Source organism: Podarcis melisellensis (genome assembly GCF_964234715.1).
Source record: "Podarcis melisellensis genome assembly, chromosome: 10".
Taxonomy (NCBI): Eukaryota; Metazoa; Chordata; class Lepidosauria; order Squamata; family Lacertidae; genus Podarcis; species Podarcis melisellensis.
The window spans coordinates 7,322,404-7,344,181 of NC_138542.1; the positions used below are offsets into that span (position 1 = coordinate 7,322,404).

Genomic DNA, 21,778 nt, shown 5'->3' on the forward strand with positions numbered 1-21,778 from the left:
TTCTTCCTCCTACCGGGAGCGAGCTCCTCTTAGGCTAAGCCTCTTCCTAACTCCCTCCTCCTGCCACTCGATGGTCTCGGCTCCATCAAGGCAGGGCAGGAGCTGCCAGCCCAGCTTTTATCTGGTGCCCCGAGCTTGCGCACTGAAGGAGGCTCACTCAGCCCCTGGTGGGCGTCGAGCGAAAACCCAAGCCTGCCTGCCTGCCTGCCTGCCTGCCTTCCCCTCCCTCGCTCGGCTCCCGCCGGAGGGGCTGCGAGCAGGCGGGCCGGGAAGCGGGCTCCGTGCGCGGGTGGCGGGGAAGGAAGGCGCTCGGCACGGACGGGGAGGCCGCCCTAGCTGGTTGCCGCGAGCAAAATGGGGGACGGGACGGGGACGAGTTGCCCTCTTCTCTCGGCGACAGGTGTCCCGAGGTTTCAGGGCCATTTCCTCCGCTGCAGTAATCGTTCGGAGGAAGCGGATCCGACCCTTCGCTCGCACCTGTCCGAAAACGAGAAGAAGAATCCCTCCGGCGAAAGGCTCGTGCTGTCGGACGCCAGCTGCCCGAGACCAGCCTCTCCGCGGCCGCCGCCGAGCTGCTGCAGCCCGGAACCCTTGGCCTAGAAAACAAACGCAGTCGAGCGCGGCTTCCTCCCTGGCCGCCCAAACGCTCAAGGGACACGTTTCTGCCAGCTGCTGAAAAGGACTGGTTTTCACGTCTGAAGTCCAATGTACGGCTTACACGCGTGCAGAAACCCAGAGCCATGCCAAGTGGTCCCGAGATGACACTTTGCACGTTGCTCACCGAGGCCCCGGGAACGAAACCAGTTTGTTTTGTAGATCCTGAACTCTTAAAACATACATAGACGGTCGGGGCTGCGACCCGTCAGCCTTCCTTAGGAAACCCTTAAGGCAACTTCCTCCTTTCCCTCGCCGCCTGTCACAGCCCTGGCCGCCCTGAATACGAACCCAAACGACTCCCCCTGCCCTCGTCCCACCCGGCGCTTCCCCGACCCTCCTTTCCACCCTGCGCGCTCCCGCCGCCTCGCTTTATTAAGGAAACACACACACACACGTTGCACAAATGGACCCGGCGGCGGCGGGTGGGTGTCGTCGGGCGGGGGGCGTCTTGCGCTGCCGGGCACCAACGGAACTCCAGCCCACAAGCAAAATGGCGGCTGTTTGGCTTCGCCCTGGTAACCCTGCCCCTGCCAGGCGGGACGGGTGAACCCCGTGCAGCGGGAGGAAGGGGGGGGAGTGAGGCGACGCCATTTTCCCAGAGAGAGAGAGAGAGAGAGGCAGTGACATAGGAGGGAGCGTAGGCGGCTGCGAGGAGGGAGACGCGAGCAGGAGCAGCAGCAGCGGCGGCCGCGGCAGCAGCAGCAGCAGTGGCAGTTAGGGGGTTTGTGCAGAGGTCCTGAGGCGAAGGCGCTTCTCCCTCGGCCGCCGCGGGACTCTGGTGCAGCCCAGCCGCCTTCCTCGGGGTTCCCTGCTGCCAGCCAGCCTCTCCCCACCCCGGGCTCCCCACAGGCGGCTGAGGGGCTCCGTCCTGCCCAGGCGAGGGACATCCGCAGTGGGACTCTTGCATTGTTTTGGTTGGGGTAAGAGAGGGGCTCGGTGAAGGGGGTGCTGCTTGCCTGGCCTGTGACCATTACAGGTGAGTCGGCCATTATTATCCTTATTTATTGTGGTTGTCAATGCCCCGTGAGGGGAGCCTGAGGGGGAAAGGCGGCAAGAGGGGGGGGGGGGAGAGAGAGACACCTTTCAAAAAGAAAGGCTCAAAAGTGGCGGCGCATCTCGTTTCCTCTGGGGTGTGTGTGTGTGTATTATATACGCGTGTATTATATTCATTCTGGATTGTGGCTCTTCTTTTCACTCCGTATGCTCCGGTGGGGGTGGACTGGCTTATAAGGGAGAGGGAGTCGCTCTATCTTGCGAATATGGCGCGTTATTGTAACTGGCGGAGCTGATGGGTGGTGTGTGTGTGTGTTTTTGGGGTGGGGGCCCCCGCCATGCCAGCCTCCTGCTAGAAATAAATCTCCCAGAGGTCGCTTAATGCGATGGAAGCGTGCTTTTTTTTTTGCTTGTGTTGTCTCTCGCTTTAAAGAACAGGCGCGGGGTTTTCTTTCTATTTTTTTTTTTGGCCAATATTGTATGTTATTGGGAGCCGAGCTTCCCGTAAGACGGATTCGGGCGCTATGTCCTTGTCCAACCCACCCGCCACTGTTATTTGTTGTGTTTTGTGGTACTGATAGGGCTCATTCCGGGCCTAATCTTCCTTTCCACACGCACACATACATATATATACACACATACACCTCTCTCATTTTATCTTCCATCTTCTCGTTTCCCCGATCCGTGTGTAGTAGGCGAGCGGCGAACAGTTCCGAAGACTTGGAGGAGCAATTTAAAAGGGGGTGGGGTGTCAGGAGGGGATTTACCCCCGGGGTCCCCCTTTTCAAAAGCTGGTTGCATAAGGCTCTATTTTGCCCTCATCTTTGTGTTACCCTCCGTGCCTCCTGCCCAGGGCTGGCGTACCGGGAACGACACATAGGCAACCTCTTTCTTGAAAGGAGTTGGTGGCATAGACCCTGCTGCTGCAGACATGGGGGAGGAGAAACAAACGGTCCACTGTGTAGTACTAAATAGGGTAGAAGAAACATAATATAGTCCAATTAGAAAGGTCCCGTCCTTCTCAGCACTCAATCATCGAGGAATGCGCGGTGATTAAAAGCCCTAGTTAGTGGTTTTCAAATGATGTAGACAACTCTCCGAAATGCTACCCTTAGAGTAAACCCTATGAATTTAGGGCTGTTTTCCTCCTCCGTATATTTAGATTACCTTTCAAGAGATTAATAGTGGAACACTCCCCCCCCCCCGTTTAAAAGCATATCTAAAAGAAATCAAAGCAACGCCGGGAAACCTAGGTGACCTACAGAGGAGGTTTGATGACACACGCTATACTTTTAAAGTTACTTTCCATAAAAGTGGAGTAAAAACTGTAATTTCCCTCTTTTGTCCTTTAGAGATTCTAAAAATGGCGGCCTCAGGCTGATGTTGTGGTAATCTAATCAGCTCGGGTCCTCCACACCCCATGCAGTGCATTTGTCTGCAGCACATTTATAGGCTTAATATGCTTAAATGAAAAAAAAGACTGCCGCCTTTAAGTCATGAACGAAACGTATCTCGTCTTTACTACGATTAAAATGCTGGGTTCCAGCTGATTAATTTTATTGGTTATTTGTGTGAAAGGCACAAATCAACGAGACCAGTCTTCCTAGAGGAGGGGATTGATGACGGACTGGTGTAGCTGCTGTGGTCTATGTGTGTATATTTGAAGTGAGTTCATATGCATGCCATATTAATCTTTTTACTTTTGTTTTTAAAATGGTGGACAAGTTCCTCTTGGCCTCTTAATCTAGATTTGTGCTGTAATGTCTAATGCTGGCATGCAACCAGCATTACAATGAGAACATGAAAATAATTTTTATCATGGCACTTCATTTGAGACTGTGATAGCACTATCAAGCCAAATAATTTCTAATCTATTAATAATCTGTTGCTGCTGGATAGATTTTTTCCTATGTTTCTCCCTCCCCCAAGGAATTATACAGACAGATTTAAAACTCCCCCTTCTTCGAGGGGTGGGTGTGTTAAAGGTTAAATGTCTTAAATGTGACGTTTCTACATGATTTTTTTGTTATACATTACATGTGAAATGCATATTTCACTGTGAAAAGGGATTGTGCTAATTGCCACTGACAAATGAATAGTGATGATGCATTTAAAATACAGTAACTATTGTGCTGTTAAGCCTTCTCCTTTATATTCCCTCCTCCCCTGCCCCCTTTCCGGGTCTGTTGAATACAGTTGAGAGCAACATGCTTATCTAAAAGTATATGAAAGTTTCACTTAATTATATTTTTAATTTTTTTGCAGTTAGAATGACTTGAGGGGCAATTTGCAACTTTAATGTGTTTGTGTAACTTTCTGCAAAATATTATTTAGCAGTGGATTTTCCCTTCAACCCTGGCAACATTAATTTACATATATTAACTTGACTGTCTTGCATAGTTAATAACCTGCTTCTTAGACATGTAAATGGGGACAAGGTATGCATTACAGGGCTATTCATGTATGCCTTCAGTATGTTGTGGGCCAAGAACATGTTTTAATGTATGGGACTACAATCCTTTATCCATTTAGCAGGGGGTAAGCACCATTGAACTTAATGGGACTTGTAGCTGAGTAAATGTGCATAGGCATATCTAGTCAAAACGATTGTCACTTTAATGATTTTAATATTTTTCATACTGTATATACAGTCTTGTGAACCTGGAAAAAGTTGATCCTTGATTATAAACAATTTTGCTTAGGTGTTCATCTTCTCATTTGAATTATAAATTGAATTTTGTGTGCTGAAAAATCAAGGGTGGCATCTAAATAAGTTAGAGTAGAACTTAAATCCATTGATTTAAATGGGTATACTCTGACTATAGAATAGTTAGTTGGATGCCATCCAGATGGTTTGGTTTTATTTACCCCTTATGATGACAATATTTGGTTTCTCCAAAATGGGATTCCAAGAAAACAGAATATTATGTTAATTCAAAACCCACTATTAAAAGAGAATTGAAGCCATTTTAAGGCCTTTGTTCTATGTTGTCTGTAATGTGGAACTGCTAGTAATGTTGCATTCCACTAGTGGGTTCTGAACTGTACGTATCCTTATTCTAAGTTTTATTTTGTTCATTGAGATTTTTAAAGAAGGCTCACCTGGTTTAGTGGAGCTTCCTGGCTGTCATTTACTGGGGAGGGGCAAGGCAGTGAGCAGACTGCCATGGTGCACTGGCAGAGCCAACTCAGTGCTTCCACTAGTGTTTGATGCAGGATCTCTTTGCCCCTCTCCCTCCCAGCAAGCAGCAGTGACATATCTTTTGGGAAGCAGCATTGCAGCTCTACCTCATCAAGAAAGGTAGTTCTGCACCCAGCAGAATTTAGGATTGTAGCCTAAATGATTTCGTACTGCAGATTCATTTGTTAGAATCAAAAAGTGAGCTTCAGTGGGTCACAAATCTGGAACACAACTCGTATATTTCATCCAGCGAACCATAGTGTACCTTTTGGTACGCTGAGAGTCACAGTAATAGGACTCAATAAAGTGTTACATGGCTTAAATTATTTTTTCCATATGTAGAAATCTTATGCATGTTTATTCAGATATAAGTCCAATGGTGGACAGCATAGTAGTGTGTCAGTGCTCACTTGACCTCCTGGTAGCAGAGTCACTTCTGCTTACCTGAAGGAAGACTGGGAGGGATGATTTGGCTGGGAGGTCAGTTCTGTGCAGATTCACAGGTAGAAGAACCATGTTGGCTCCCCTGCCTTGTTTGCATGCTGACTTCCCCACCACCTCACCTCTCCCACTCTTGCTTTTGGTAAGTAGCAAATCAGTGATCCAGAGGTCTGGTTATTACATTTTTCAGGAATTACATTCTTCCTTTAAAAGTGCAGCAAGGTCTTTGATCTGAGCTTCTGTTAAATAAACTTTGGTACCATAAGTGAGATGAGCCTTGGTTGAATTCTGAAACTTCTTTTCAGAAAACCTATTTTTGTAAATTGCTGAGTTATGGAGCACTATAAAATAGAATAAATAGAGCTAACCTAAAATTTGTTGGCATATTTTCTCTTCAAGGAGGACAAATTCTTGTACAGCAGCTAAGTAAACATATGGGGCTCCATTCTTCTCATAGAAGGAGCTTCTAATTTACAGAAGAAATCTTCTGTATGAGCATATCAGAAGCACTGAATCCAACATATGACTATAAGAAGTCCACTGCGTGCTGTTCGTCTCAAGCCCTTGACCAAGACAATGTCTCAAATAAAAATTCAATGTAATCTGTAGCACAGTTGATCCAAAATAAGTTGGTTTATTATTTCTGTTAAGAATTAAAATATTCTCTGAACTACACTGAGTGACATCCGTTTGTGTCAGCCTGCTTGTGCCAACAGGGCTCCCCCTATCTGTCTCCACTGTTGCTTCCCGAGAGCCCCCCAAATCAGAGGATTCTCTGAAACAAACTGGGGTGTGGTTGGGTTGCAGGGGTGAGGAGAGGAAGGGGAAGTTCTGTTGCTTTTGCTGGCACAGCTGGACATAGTCTCCCGAGTCTGTAGCTCAAATTTTCATTAGTCTGTGATGTAATGGAAGCCTTCCCACACCCCGTGATTTGTAACCTGTAAAAAAATACAATCGTATTTTATCTCTTTAAAAGAGTGAATATTCAGATTTTTGTTTTACTTAATTTTAAAAATGCCTGGCACCATCTTTATCTGTTTTTAGATGGCAGACAAACCCCCTCCCGTGAGCTTTTGGACCTTAAGTTGAAGAGTTTCAAGTGCTTCTCATCTCTTAGTGGGGCTGGTTCTGTGAAGCCATTGTCTTGTAGGTTTTTACTGGTTTGTCGTCACTCTTTTTAGTGTTTATACTTTCTTGTAAGTCACTTTGGGTCTCTTTTGTGAGTAAAGCAACTAATTAATATAAAAAATAATAGAATTAATCTTGTGTACATGTTTTGTATCAGGGCTTAACATCTAATAAGGTTCAAAGCTTGTGGCTCAAATATTTTTTTGGTGAAGTTTCCAAATCATATCCTGAAATATTATCTTAAAAGGAGCAGCATCTTGGACTGAAGGTGGGGAAAGTAGTGGTGCTTTCTTCTCACTTATTTAAATGGTGCAGTGCATTTCCTTTTCATTTGAATTGCAATGTAATAATGGAAAGCTTTAGCAGGAATGCAGTGAACATGACACTAAGCCAAAGATTAGCTTCAAATGCACATTTGGAACTCCAATTTAATTTAGACCGTGATATACAAAAGAGTATATTTTGATTCACCAGTTACAATTCCAACATTTTCAGATTTCTTTGTTGTTGTTGTTGTTTACTTATTTATTACATTTACAGTATATACCACGTTCCCCTCCAAGAAGCTCAAGGTGGCAGACGTGGTTCTTCTCTCCTCATTTTATCTTAACAACCCCTTGAGGTAGGTTAGACTGAGAGGCAGTGAGTGGCCTAATGGTCCAGTAAGCTTCATGGCTGAGTGAAACCAGACATTCTATAATCTTTGAAATATGCCTTATTTGACACTGAAAAGAAACCACCTATTCTTCTACTGTTTCTTGAATTTAAATATAAGGAGAAGTTGGTTATTGGGGGGGGTGTTGCATTCATGCTTTATAGTTGAAAGTAATAAACTGCATTATATTTGTGGGATGATTTCAGCTTTCTCATGAGTAGAATTCTATTATTGGAATACTCGCACTGGAGGAAGAGAGGCAATATTTACTAATTCCTCCTTCCTGCAGTTCTCCTTGACCCCTGAAAAGCTGCTCTAAAAGTTTGATTCTCCCCCTTCCCTCTTTCCAGCAGGAAATCCCTTTGATTTCAGTCCTGTCTGTGAATGGAAGGAACACTGAATCCAATCTGATGTCTTTTAAATGTTTTAAACTACAATAATAGAATACCATTTTTCAGCATCACCTCCTTCGCAATGCATTGATGCAAGACTATAGGAGTGCAGCCTTCTGGGCAGTGTTAGAAACTCAGATATTTAAGCTAATCTCTAAATGGCACTTTAAACCCAGGTTATGATCACCACAATGGAATGTCTAGGCACACCCCGGAGGGAGATTTTTTATTATTATTATTATTATTATTATTATTATTATTATTATTATTATTATTGATTTCATTTCTATACCACTTTATATTTTAAATTAAAAAATCCCAAAGTGGTTTACAGCACATTAAAACATAAAATCAAACAATCCAGAATACAAATTCAAGCTTCAGGGGAAATATTTCAGACCCTTCTCCAAGTGACATCATTTTGTTTTCCACATATTTATTTACAGACTTAATGTATATAGCTGCCCCATAGTACTGTAGGAAGCCAGTGTGGTTAGAGTGTCAGACTTGGACCTGGGAGATCAGGGTTCAAATCCCCACTCTGTCATGAAGCTCACTGGGTGACCTTGGGCCTGTCACAGGCGTGTAGCCTACCTCATAGGGTCATTGTAGGGATTAACTGGGGGGGGGGTGAACCATGTACTCATTGGAGAAAAATGTGGGATATAAATGTAATAAATAAGCTCTTCTGCTTACCAGTTTAAGAAAGCTGGAGAGACAGCCAGATGGAGATGTCAGTCACCAACCTGCCATCCAGAGATCTCCAAGTGGTCGCAATTGGACCTGCGCCAGTAGCAAAATGCGCCTGGCTAATTTCTAACACTGCTTCTGGAGTAGTGCATATTTTTTAAATAAAGAGAAAAATATCTTCTCATCATGTTATTTCCAATGAAATAACCATTAGTAGCCACCACAGTCAAGTTGCAGCACATATATTCCTTTCAATGTAGCATTCTGTTTCAGTGGTTAAAGAAAAGAGACCACAGACTAAAAAGCTTATGGCAACTGATCATAGAACCATTTTCTCATAAGTTTTGGGAGAAGGTTTAATTATTGTTTATTATTCCACCCAGTTCAGGAGTAAAAACTAGGAAAATATCTAAGATTGCAATCTTAACTACACTTACTAGGGAGTAAGCTCAATTGAACACAGTGGAGCTTACTTCTGGATAAACACAGAGAGGCTTGTGCTATAGTTTCTGCTGTCTTTTGAGGAGGTACTAATTTTGTCAGGGCCTGCACAAGACATTTTGCTGCTTGAGGCAGAGCAGCAACCCCTCTCCTCAAAAAAATAAAATATTATGGTGCATAATATCGAAGGTCAAACAAGTTATTCTGGCAGTAAAAATGCAGCAATAATAAAATAATTTTAAAAATTGCTGCCCTTTCAAAACAGCCCAGATCAGCAGCCTAAGCATTGCTAACTCTTAGAAACATTAAGTTCATTTCATTGTTATCCCATCCTTCCATGGGGCAAAGTGTGGCATTAACGTCCCCCATTATCCTCCTTCATAATAACCATAGGAGGTAGGTTAGAGAGAATGAACAGAGATCCCAGATTTCCCTGATTTAGTCCGCCAATCTGACTACTACACCACACTGCCTTTTTAATATCAGGACTTTATAACAAAAAATTATTTCACTTGATATGAAATGAGACAAGCTAATCCACATATTAAAAGTACAGTAGTACCTCCGGTTACATAACCCTCTGGTTACGTAAACTCCAGGATGCAAAAGCGGCAAACCCGGAAGTATTTGACCGGGTTTCGCCATGCATGCGCAGAAGCGATGCTCAGGTTGCGGAAACCTCGGGATCCAACCGGACCTCTGGAACAGATCCTATCTGCAACCGGAGGTACCACTGTATTGGCTTTATTATTTTCCAATTAATCTGTTCCACTACCACCACACCCCCTATCCTACATTTTCCTTACCTAAATGACCACTTGATTCATGTTTGTCTTCCCTACCATAGCTAGAGAAGGGGGGGGGAATCCAGGACCACATTATTATATACTAGATTTACAGTATATCCCACCCTTCTTCCAGTGAACTAAAGTTGGTGTATATTATTTTCCCTCCCCTTCACTGATATATCTCCACAACAACCCTCTAAAGTAGTTCTAGTTACAGGTAGGTAGCCGTGTTGGTCTGCCGTAGTCGAAACAAAAACAAAAAATTCCTTCCAGTAGCACCTTAGAGACCAACTAAGTTTGTTATTGGTATGAGCTTTCGTGTGCATGCACGCTTCTTCAGATACCTCTAAAGTAGGTTAGGCTGAGTGATAACTTAAAAAAGAAGTAAGTGTCAAGTTCCAGACTGTATGGGAGGGACCCACAACTTAAAACGGAGACTTCAATCTCACCTCATACCCAGCAATGCACATGGTGCTAGGGAGAGCAGAGGTACTTCTGCTTCCTTGTGATGTATTGTTTTCTTCCTCCTCCTGTTGTTCCCTTTCTTCTATAAAACTGGCAGGAGGAGGAAAAGCAGCGCACAGGAAAGTGATGATGATGGCAGAGTTCACGGGATCCCAACCAGTCTGCCACTTGTAAAGCTGCCCCCTATTGTGCCACCTGAGTGGCTTGCTTCAATGTGCCTCATTATAGAGTTGGCTCTAATTTTTGTACCGTCACAGTACATGGGATGCTAACAGAGTAAGAAACAAAAAGTTAAGTCTCTGTACTGAGGAACTTACAATTTGAAATTTTAGATTTGGGCTGCCAGGGGATGAAGATTGGAAAAGAGATTAATCAAAAGAATATGTGCCTAGTTAAGTTAGACTTCACTTTAGTGAGGAGTATACCCAGCAATAATTTCATGGAAAAATTGGTTTTCCCAATTAAAACAGCTCCATACATTAATTATTCAGAATTTTAAAAGGTGGCATTATGAATGTATTTGTATCAGTACTTTCCATTGTGCAAGCAATACTTGGAAGTTGTAGATTTCCTGGCCTGGGCCTTGGTCACCTTAAATGCGGAGAGATTGACTGTTACAGTTCTTAGGAGTTTGTTTGCTTCCAAATCTCAAACTAGATTAGTTTTTGTCCCTGGATCTGAATTTCCAGGGCACAGGGGAGGCTTTAAAGAGGGTTCAAACTTCATTTTAAAAAATGGAAGCAGAATGATGCAGATTAAATTTTATTTTGTGTTGCTCCCCCCCCCTTAAGAATTACTGTTTCCAAAAAAAGGCACCTAAAAAAAGAAAAAAATAGCAGGACTGGAATGGAGACTGCTACAAAGAATGGACTGGGAGTAGGGGAAAGCCATAGAAAAGTGAGTTGGGTAAAAGGGACAGGGAAGGCTTTCCCACTGGCCTCCAGTAGTTCTGCATTGCTTGATATTCAAACTTAAAGATACAAACATGCATTCAGTGCCTCTAATACCTACTAATCATCTTCATCATCTTCTTCTTTTACTTCCAAATGAAAGTTAGAATTCTAAGGATGTCAAATTCTACCTTGCAAGGTAAGCAGATATGAAGTAGGCTATATACACCCTAAACTGGACTGCTCTGGCAGGTCCTCCGCCTTTCTGCTTTGAAAACAAATGCTTGTTATTTCTAAACTTAGACAGCTGTTACTGCTTTAAATACCCTGTGTTCTAGAAGTAGAATAGAGCTTAATTGTAGGGAGGTACGATAGGTGCTTTTACTATTTTGAAAAAGTGATTTTTCTTTGTATTTTGATTGCTCCGTGGAACCCACAGACTTGTGAAGGCCAGATAGAACTACATTTTTCCGAATGTCAGCAGACATATTCTAACTCTTTATAGGTTGACATAAAAAGCTGAGTAGGATATGCTGTAGAGTCCCATTACTTTAGTCAGAGTCATTGGCTCTTCTTGCAGTACATGCTAACAATTACAATATGCTTTTTAAAATATATATATATTAAAGAATATGCCTGTTTCTTCTCCATCTCTCCACTTCCCTTCCTTGTTTCTTTTATTCTGTTCTAGAAAGGGGCTAGAGACTATGTAGGAGCCAACATTTTCTTTAGATAGAACTGTTGGCAAAGCACAATTCTATTCAGGTGCAGGAGGGCATGCTGAGCATTGTCTATTACAGTCACTTTGAGCTAAGTAAAGATAGATATGGATATAGGTGTGGGAAATCGACTGAAGGAGCCAACCATCTGGCTTAAAATACTGGTCCAGGCTCTTACTGTACACTACCATAACACCTTGCAACGTAAGATGGGGGTCTCCAGGTGTTGTTGAACTACACTTCCCATTATTTCTGGTCAGTGGGTGTGCTGATGAGAGCTGATGGGAGTTGGGAGACCAACAGCATCTGGAGTGCCATAGGTTCCTAACCCTTGACCTAAGGAAACTGCTGGCCTGAATTGCTGTACTAAAGCAATACTACTGCAGATTGCTAGATAACATTATTGCAGCTTCCAGCCCACCTGAGTCTTGCTGATATGAGGAGCCAGTAGATTCTTATCTGACCTCATAAAGCTGCTGACCTTGGTCTGATTCTTCAATTAGAGATTGTAGGCCAATTCTCTGCTGAAACACCTGCCTACCTCTAGACTCCTAGCCCTAACATTTGGCTATAGTGTGAACTTGAGATTTTAGTATCTTATACCAAAACCACAAAAGAAGTATCAAAAAAGCAAAGCAGAACAGAATTGTATAACTGTTACCCTGAAATGTCATCAAAGCAGCCTTAAGTCTGGCACTATATGAGGTAATAAAACAAATTTGCAAAATAAACCGGATTCCTGTTTAACAGATGTGAGAAATTGAGAATAAGACTATAAATAAATTACCCACGATCCATCATTTTAATATTTTTGAATTAATAATTAATATTTTGTGAAGGAAAAAGTTGAAAATAAAGTGTATACTTTTATGCAAATATTTTTATTTCATCATTTGAAGTTCTCAAAGGAAGATCAAGAACTTCCAGTGGATGGATGCAGATCAGGATAAATGCTGCAGGTTCTGTAAATAAGTTGCACTCTGTTTCTAAAGCTTTTGTTCTTTACTGTGTGCAATCAAGTTCATTTATGTTGTGTAGGAGTCAATAGGTGAGATCCAACTAAACTACACATGGAGTAGATCTGTTTAAATCAATGGATTTTACTCATGTTCATTTGTTTCAATGAGTCTGCATTGAGAATGGTGTAGTTGGATACCACCCAACAAGGGTTTCAGATTCTCTCTTCATCAGCACAACTGTTCAATGAAGAGGATAAGATTGCATTTAAAGATAATATAATGGGATTTATTCAGTTGCCCATAGTTCTCATTTTTGAATTCAGGGATTTCAGAATAGTGTGTTTTGTTTTAGGAAACTGTGTTGCTTTGGAAATTTATCCCTGGGTTTAGCAATGGTGGACAAGCATCCCCAGATGAATGCTGCAGTTCATATTCACAGGGGAGTGCTGGTGTGCCCTCTCCTGAAGCTTTCCTTGTTTGAAAACATGGTTTCACATGATATCCAAACCAGGAAGAGACTGTTGTTTAAGTGCTACTGCCAACCAGGATATTCCTTCCTGAAGACTTCACAGCCTAAACAGACAAGATATAAGGGGGCGGATTAGGTAGAATATAAGAATAGTGGAAATTAAGAGAAGGGGAAAGGGCTAACCTGGAAGGTGAAAGCAGCTTGATAAAGAAGTCCTAATCTGTTCTGCTCTCTATCCTCCATTTCCCTTTTCAAATTGCTGTGGAGAGTCTATGCATTCAGACATATAATCTTGACCATGGTTTATGTTATCAGGAATGACCTGAGGCATTCCTCTGGCTCATGTTCCTTCTCCTCTCCACATAAGGAGAGTTAAAGCATCTGCATCATGCAACTTGGGGAACTATGATTTAACCAAAGTTAGTTTAAACTTTAAAGGGTAAAACTGGTTTCAGATTCTTTTTGTGTTAACCAATTTAGGTTAAATCAAACCACAGTTGTCAAGAGATTGTACTGTTTTGCATTCAAGGGAGGAAGTTGGGGCAAGAGAGAGTGCAAGTTAAGATTCCTGCAATTCATTCCAAATCACCTACACCAGGCCATTTCCCTTCCTCCAAACCATAGAGTTTGTATTCTTGCCACATCCCACTTCACCATATCATTTCAGTTTAGTGGATATTTTCCTTTATTCCAACAGCACTTTGCCGTTACATCTGAACCAGCAATCCTTTGAGCGAGCCTTCTAAAGCATGATTGCAAACCATAGTTTGATTATTTTGGTTCTATTTTAGTTGAACAAACATCCAGTTACTTACTTTATGGGGACTCATTTAATAATCCCGTTTGAGGACTGTTAGTGCAGGAAAATAGTTATGTTGATATTGTATGCAACTTTCCTGTAAATAATGAAGACAACTGGGTTTGTCGGCCAAGGGTGGTTCTTCTGTTTGTTCATTCAACATATTGTAGCATATTGCTGGGTAAAGCTTAATTCAGCAAAGGTCAATCTGACTCGCAACCAGGTATGTCCTTTTGGGTTGATAAAAGTGCTAAAAGTGCTAAAAGTGAGCTTTTATAAAATACTTTCTGAGTATCCAGAACAATTAACATACACTATCTCAGTAATCACAAATGTTCTATAATGCAGGCAGCCATCACAGTTGGGGGCTTGGGAGATAGTAGTTTGCTGTAGGCCATCTTGTGAGTTTGTGAGTGAAGTAAGATTTAATCTAGGAACATCCAGGTTTGTAACTCAAACTCTTAGCCATTGTACTATCTATACTAGCTACTTCATAGATATATAGGTGCTATTAATGGAGTGGGCTCAATGTTAGACAGTTTTAGAAATACATTGAGGCTAGGTCAGAATAGGCTTGCATACCTGTACACTAGGGCTGGGCGATACACTGGTTTGAAGTCCATATCATTTTATCTGTTTAATAAGTTTTGACCTGGCAATATGTCGCAAATCATGGTGGGTGTGCTACACAAAAATCGCAATGCGGGGGAAACCGTGAAGCCAGCCAGTGCCTCCTCAGACATCACAATATTTCTGTGATATATCACAATGTTGAAAAACAGATATCGTCCAGCCCTACTGAATACTTGGAATACCATGTTTCAAGTGTGTTCTCCATTATGAAGTTTGAACCTCCATGCAGTGAATATAGCTTGAAATTTTGGTACCTGAGACTTACCTTACTATCGCTATAGTCTGTTTTGATAATTGGATTTCTGTGTCCAGTGTTAACCATAGCTTTTGAAATATCACAGCGATATGAACTCCTAATGGTGTTAGGAGTAGAATTTCATGTTTATTTTTATGGCATATGAAGCTGTTGGTTGCTACATCTAGGACAGTGCCTACAGAAGATGTAATGAATATTGCATCTTCAGTATCTTCTTAGTGTAGAGGGCCATACCAGGTGGCACTGACCTGTGGAAAGCTGTCACTGGAGATTCACAACATCTTTCTTCTCTTGCAAATCTTCCTTTTGCACTTTTCCTTCTCTGAACTAGGAAAATGGATAGGGTGTAAGACCTCATGCCAAAGTTATGTTTCTGGCATGGGATGAGGGAAAGATAGGAAGTGGAGATTATTGGACTTTTGACTAACAGTGGCTCTGCAGCCACTTATTGCCTCCAGATGGCATAACTTTTTCATATTTGATGCCTCTCTCCTTCCTTCCATATCCTGCACTGCATGATATAAAGAGGCCTGTGTCTGCTGCCTTGGTTCATTGCCTCATACTACCTCTATAGTACTGGTCCATCAGCAAATTTAGTTCCACACCCATATTTTAGTATGGTGCTATGCTGTAAATATCGATATAATTCACTATTTCCTTGTTAAAAGTTTTTGAGGTGACTGTGACTGAATTAAGAGATTAAAACAATGATTGTTACTAATGTAGTTAAGTGAGCTAGTTTTAACTTTTAGAGCTGTTTGACATTAACATCATGGTTATGAGATGCCTATTGCTTTCAGGTAATAAAGATGATTTACTACAGTTGGTTGAACAGCTTCATCCAGACAATAGTAATGAATGGATCAGCATCAAACTGGAAAGAGGTATCAAGTGGGATTCCACAGGGATCAGTTCTGAATGCAGTGCAGGTCGTCTTCATTAATGGCTTAGACGACTGAGTGGACCACAACTCTTAGCAAATAGGTTGGAAATATTTTAGAATATTCTACAATGGCCTTGATAAATTGGATAGCTTGCTAACAATAACATTTAGACTACACTTACATGAAAATTGTATATGGGATTTAATAATAGGGACTAACGTGTTTCTCATGTTCCCGGGTTCATTTGATGTGGCTCAAAATTTGGTGTTCTAAAAGTCTTGGCAAGAAAAATTCAAACCCACCAGCTTTTTATTTTCCTCTGGCTAGAGGTTCTGATGAACGCAGCTAGCCTATTGGCAGGGCTTTGTTGTTGTTTAAATTGAGTTCTGAAAAAATATTTGATGAATACTAAGAAAATTGTGTGTACTCTCACTAGTACTGTCTTACAGTTTACCAATGGAGAAAAGTTCCCTGTCAAACTCCACTGTAAACACATTGGTACATGAAGGCAGGATTTTTGAGGCCTGCAAGTCTGTGTTAACATAACTTGTTACATTTGATGTGTTAAACTTTAAGATCGGTATTAGTTTTAGCAACACTGGGATGACAGGATCTCTGTGAATGTAATGACATTTCTTAGGAAGCTGTATATATAAAGATTCTGTTTTAAGTGACATCACTCAGCTTACTTTAAATATATATATCTTGCCCATCCTGTGTCTCTCTTGTAGATCTGCTTGCAGTTAGCAACAGCCTTTTTTGAAGGATCTGTGAGGCTTTTGTATCTCCCACCACAAAAAAGTCAATATCTTCCAGTTAGCTTTATTGGTTGTTAAAAGTCATTACAGCCAAACAAGATCCTAGCCATAATTACAGTACCCTTACATTTCATATTGTGCACCATAAAAGAAAGAAACAAACAAAAAAGCACAGGTTTACATCTTTAGTGGAGTACTACAATTTTTTTAAAAAAAGCAGGGAGCCATTTAAAACATGAGCTTTAAAGCCAGAACAGTGTTGTAATAGATGCACGCTTCTGAAATAACTAGTGTCTCCTCCTCTTCAGATCAAGATTTTCTCTGCTTAGAAAACCAACCTTTTCTGCATTTTTTTTCTGGCAAGATGTGTCAGTTTCATTCCTGCTGAGGCAGTCAGAACAGATGGTAAGCAATGAAATAGTTCAGACACACAAGAGGTTTGCTTATCGAACCTATTCCATATATATTTTACAACTAGGGAAAGTTTCTAAGCTGGGAGATTGGGTACAGTGACTTAAAATTTGTAATTCCACACTTGTTTACAGCACCATTGGTTGAGCAATACCTTTCTCTGAGATTTGGTGAAATACCACTTGTGAATGGGTACCTTGCTTTACAAAAGGTCAAATTACAGAGGAGGAAAAGGTTACAGAAATAAAAACACTAGACCCAAATGATATTCAGCGTGCACAGTTAATGTGCTACAGCTCTAGCTACCTTACTGAAGAGAACTGTAACAGATACTGTCTCTTGTAGCTAAATTTTAAAAAAGGGAGAACAACTATGTCAACAGCTCAAGTTGTAAAGGTTTAGAAAAGGAGTGCTATACTTTGTGATTCAGGCAGCATTTGGCGGCAGTAGATGAACACAAGTTGTTTTCAGGCTCCTAAAAACAGCTGCTTTGTTTTACACAGGAAACTGCCTGTGGCATGAATGTATATTAAATATAATGAAGTGAGCATGCGTGCATTCAAACACACACCCCTTAACTTTTTAATGTAAATAGTGAATCATGCACATACATATCCATCCTGTTGAGCTACAAATGATACTGCATGTGGGGCTAGAAATGCAGATTAGGTTTTTAAGATCTTCAATAACATTTTCCATCCTTCATCAAATCATCAGCAATATATATTACATTTAACTGAAATATAACTAACTGTTGATTCAAAACAGCGTAAGAAACAGGAACTTGAATATGAGGAAAATGGTTTGAAGAGTTCTCTGTAGGGAATCTCTAAGTGGCTTTTATATTGGAAAAAGTCTTTAGTGTGCCTGTATTGGGGTGGATAGCTTGACTTCAGTTAACCATTTAGACCAGGGGTCGGCAAGGTTTACCTTGGCCTGGGCCGGTTCACTCCAGCGGAGATCCTTCTGTGGGCCAGATTGCACGCCTGCGCCCACGATTTCTGGCGTCTGTGCAGATGTGATTTCCAGTGCCGTGGAAGCAAGTCCCTGCGCCAATTTAGCACAGGAACTTGCCGAGCGCGTGGCTCAGTTCAGGGGTGGCTCGTGGGCCGCTTGTAGCCCATGGGCCTTAGGTTGCCTACCCCTGATTTAGACTGCAGTTCTGTACATGCTTATCTGGGAGTGGAGTAGAGTAGATAGCTCCATTTTGAGTTCTTATTTTTTTCTGCAGTCACTATAAGTTTGCCACATTCCACATCGTTTGTCAATTTTTTTCAAAAAAGAAAGGTCCTGCCAAAAAATTCATCAGCATATTAATTCACTTTTCTCCTAATATACAGTTCTTTCCTACAATTTCCCCTATATCTAATATGTACATTTTTGCACACATTATTTGGTTAGAAAACTGCATCACAAAATTAAGAGACGTACAAATTTGGAAGGATAGCTGCATTTTGGTTTGCACATTGTTTTCAGAGATGTGAATTAGCAGGTTCACATTAAAATTGGAACTGACCTTCTCCATTCCTGCTTGGGATTTAGCTCCACTGAATTCAGTGAGACTGTACTTCTGTGTAGATATGTATAGAATTGCACTATTTCTTGACAGTATTAAATCAATGATAACCTTTAATGCAGAGACTGGAAATCTAGGCACTGATATCATCACCCAGTTTCAGCATGTGGGCTGGGAAAAGATATTTGGTCTGTAGACTGAAGAAACCGGCAATGACAGAATCAAAAGTAGCACAAGAAACTGCTCTCCACTTCCTCTGCTGCTGTTGGGACAGACGGAGGAGAGAAAGTGACTGCAGAAAACTTGATGTGGACCAGGGTTTCCCAAAATTGGGTTTCCAATTGTTTTTGGACTACATCTCCCATCATTCTGAGTCTAGGGCAGTTGTCTACCATCTCCATCTGGTATGTTGGCTAAGACCCTGCCTGCCCGTTGCCAGAGTGGTACATGCTCTGGTTATCTCCCTCTTGGACTACTGCAATGCGCTCTACGTGGGGCTACCTTTGAAGGGACTCGGAAACTACAACTAATCCAGAATGCGGCAGCTAGACTGGGAGCATCTGTTGGGACCATTTTACACTGGTCCTAAAGGCTCCCAGTAAGTTTCCGAGCACAGTTCAGAGGGTTGGTGCTGACCTTTAAAGCCCTAAATAGCTTTTGCACTCCTGAAGGAGTGTCTTCATTCCCATCATTCAGCCTGGACACTTAAGATCCTGTTCCAAGGGCCTTCTGGTGGTTTCCTCACTTGGAAGTTACAGTGAGCCAGGCAGAGGACCTTCTCAGTAGTCGCACCCACCCTGTGGAACGCCCTCCCATCAGATGTCAAAGAAATAAGCAACGATCTGACTTTTAGAAGACATCTGAAGGCAGTCCTCTATAGGGAAGTTTTTAATGTTTGATGTCTTACTGTGTTTTAATTTGTTGGAAGCCACCCAAATTATCTGGGCAACCCAGACTGATGGGCAGCATATAAATAATAAATTATTGTTAATTATCATCAGGGATGGTGGAAATTGTAGTCCAAAACCAGCTGGAGACCCAAGTTTGGGAAACTGGTATCGACTTTCAGTTGGTCACCCTTCGTTTCAAAATTGGCATGTAGAGCCTTCATTTTAAATTATCTTAATGTTCTTTATTTTTGCTACATTTATTTGCTAAAGGAATCTCTATTCCTGTTTAATGTGAGTAACCATTAAAGCACAATTAAATCCTTAATACAGATGTTTGCACATAAACATGCACATTTATAAATGAAGGCTGCATGCATTTGTTGAGGGCATATAGTAATGATGCAGTTACTAACTTAATCAGTTTACTTTCAGCAGAAATGGATAGAATTAATAAGTAACGTGTAAGAAAGTAATTGAAATAGATTTTACCCTTTTCTAGGATTGACATCTGAGTAAATGTGCTTAGAGACTGTGCTTATTGAGACTGTTCAGTCTCCAATAATTTAATGTTCATACTGAAATTTTTAAAAAGGTAAGCTCTTTTAACTCATACATTTGAAATAAAAATTAAAAGTTTCTCTTTTTCTCTTTTGGTTAAACAGAGTTTGTGGATGCACTTAGATGTTTGCAATGAGCACTGTGGCTGGCATGCCCCAGTGTTTTGGATACCAATGCATAGAACTCCATAGTAATCGAATTTATCAGAAACGAACGTCATGAGCATAGTGGTCCCGTTGGGGGTTGACACAGCAGAAACTTCATATTTGGAAATGGCTGCAGGCTCAGAGTAAGTATTGTGGCACAACAGCAAATTTGCAGAATTGGTTCTGTCTTACATTTCATTTTATACATCTCTGCAGTGTTGCTGAGTTTCAGTTGGTTCACTTCTGGGCATAATAAACAGAATCAAAGTTTGTTGAACTCTACCTGAAATAGATGTAAATGTTACAGTTCTTAGCTTATAGTTTTCCTTCTTAAAAGTCTTGACTTCACTTACATTTCAGTATGTATTGGAGGCCATTCGGTTATGTTATGACAAAATTGCTATTTTTAAAGCTTTGGCAATATTTTTTTTTCATATATAGTGTTCATTCATTTCTACTTTAGCATCTAGGGTGATTCTTAAATTAACATTTATTAACAATTCTCACAGTGAAACTCCATAACACCCCCCCCCTTGCTCTGAGCTATTCAGTTTGGGATGAAATCAGAATACTTATACATAACTTGTGCTTATAATAGAAAATAAAGTAATCAGGAGCACCTTCCTTCAAGGTCTATCTTTATGGTTCCTTAGTACAACCTGTAAAATACATCCTTTCAGGATACGGTACTGGCAACACAGGAAGCCTGTGGTGCTGTGCTTATTCTGCCACTAGATGTCATAATTTATTGGGGTTTCAGATACTGCTAACAGCATATGGGCAGACTCCTACGCTGCATATGTGTTCTTAGAAACAATAAGAATTATTGATACTTGTCTACTCCTGCCTTGTAATCCTTTTTTGTGCTTCTTTGTTTTACAACATTGTTGTCAGTGTTGTTCAAATGGATAGTATTCGCTTTATAGCGCACACCCATACCACTACAGAAAATTTACATTAGTATTGTTACTGACAGCTTGCCAGACATTTATTTATTTTTGACAGGAGCATAGCAGCAAACATTTCCTTCTTTACCTTTATCATAATACTGAAATATTCAGCAATTTGGAACAAAAGGGAAATCTTAATGTTTGTCTTGCTTTTCAGACCTGAATCTGTAGAAGCTAGCCCTGTGGTAGTTGAGAAGTCAAACAGTTATCCACACCAGCTATATAACAGCAGTTCTCATCATTCACACAGTTATATTGGTTTGCCTTATGCGGTAAGTTTTGTTTTTTAAAAGTATTTCTTCAAGGTTCTTTCCAATAAAGAGAACTTTAAATGTGCCTTGTTTGGTTGATTTTCCGGCTTATTGTGGGACGTCCTCCACTAAAGCAGCCAAAATCATGACACTTATATGGTAGAGCGGTTCTGATACTAGAAGTCTTGTATTCACTCTTTATTACTGTCTCTCTCTTTTTTAAAAAAACAAAGTGGGTTGCATCCAGACCTAAACTTTCACGAATGGAATGCCAAGATGAGCCTATAACACCAATCTTGGCGTGATTGTACTGGCTACCAATTAGCTTCAGGGCACAATTCAAAATGCTGGTTTTGACCTACAAAACCTTAAATGGCTGATAACCGTAATACCTCAAGGATCACATCTACCCATGCAAACAGAACCAGACCCTGCAATCATCATTTGAGGCCCTTCTCTGCGTGCCTCTTCTGTGACAGTTCTGAAGGGTGGCAGCACGAGAATGGGCTTTTTCTGCGGTGGCTGCATGGTTGTGGAATGCTCTCCCCATGGGAGATGACCTTGCTCCTTCATTACATATCTTTAGGTGCCAGGCAAAAACATTTCACTTCTCCCAGGCCTTTGTTTAATTAAACAATCTATGGCCTTTTAAACTGGGGTGGGGGAATTGTTTTTATTTGTTGCTATGGTATGTATTTTTGTGTTTTTAAATTGTAAACCACTCTGTGATCCTCAGATGAAGGATAATAATAATAATAATAATAATAATAATAATAATAATAATAATAGGCCTCAATTGTGTCAATGTGCACCAGTGTTTGATGTAATATGGCCCTGGGTGCTGCACCATAGAACATT

The 21,778-nt window shown here is 41.3% G+C and overlaps 1 protein-coding gene across 10 annotated transcripts in view; it reads left to right on the plus strand.

Annotated features, from left to right (window-relative positions):
* Positions 1-1,218: 1,218 nt before the first annotated feature.
* The window catches only part of KMT2E (lysine methyltransferase 2E (inactive)), a 56,389-nt gene continuing 35,829 nt past the window's right edge, over positions 1,219-21,778 (plus strand). For 2 of the 10 annotated variants that reach the window (XM_081927600.1, XM_081927591.1), the window contains exons 1-3: positions 1,224-1,633; positions 19,678-19,862; positions 20,827-20,941. In XM_081927600.1, the coding sequence (XP_081783726.1) occupies positions 19,792-19,862; positions 20,827-20,941 (186 nt within the window). In that variant the 5' untranslated portion in view covers positions 1,224-1,633; positions 19,678-19,791. Of the gene's footprint in view, positions 1,634-15,356; positions 15,541-16,506; positions 16,604-19,677; positions 19,863-20,826; positions 20,942-21,778 lie in introns of those variants that run through there. The other 8 variants (XM_081927594.1, XM_081927593.1, XM_081927595.1 and 5 more) reach the window with 8 other exon arrangements.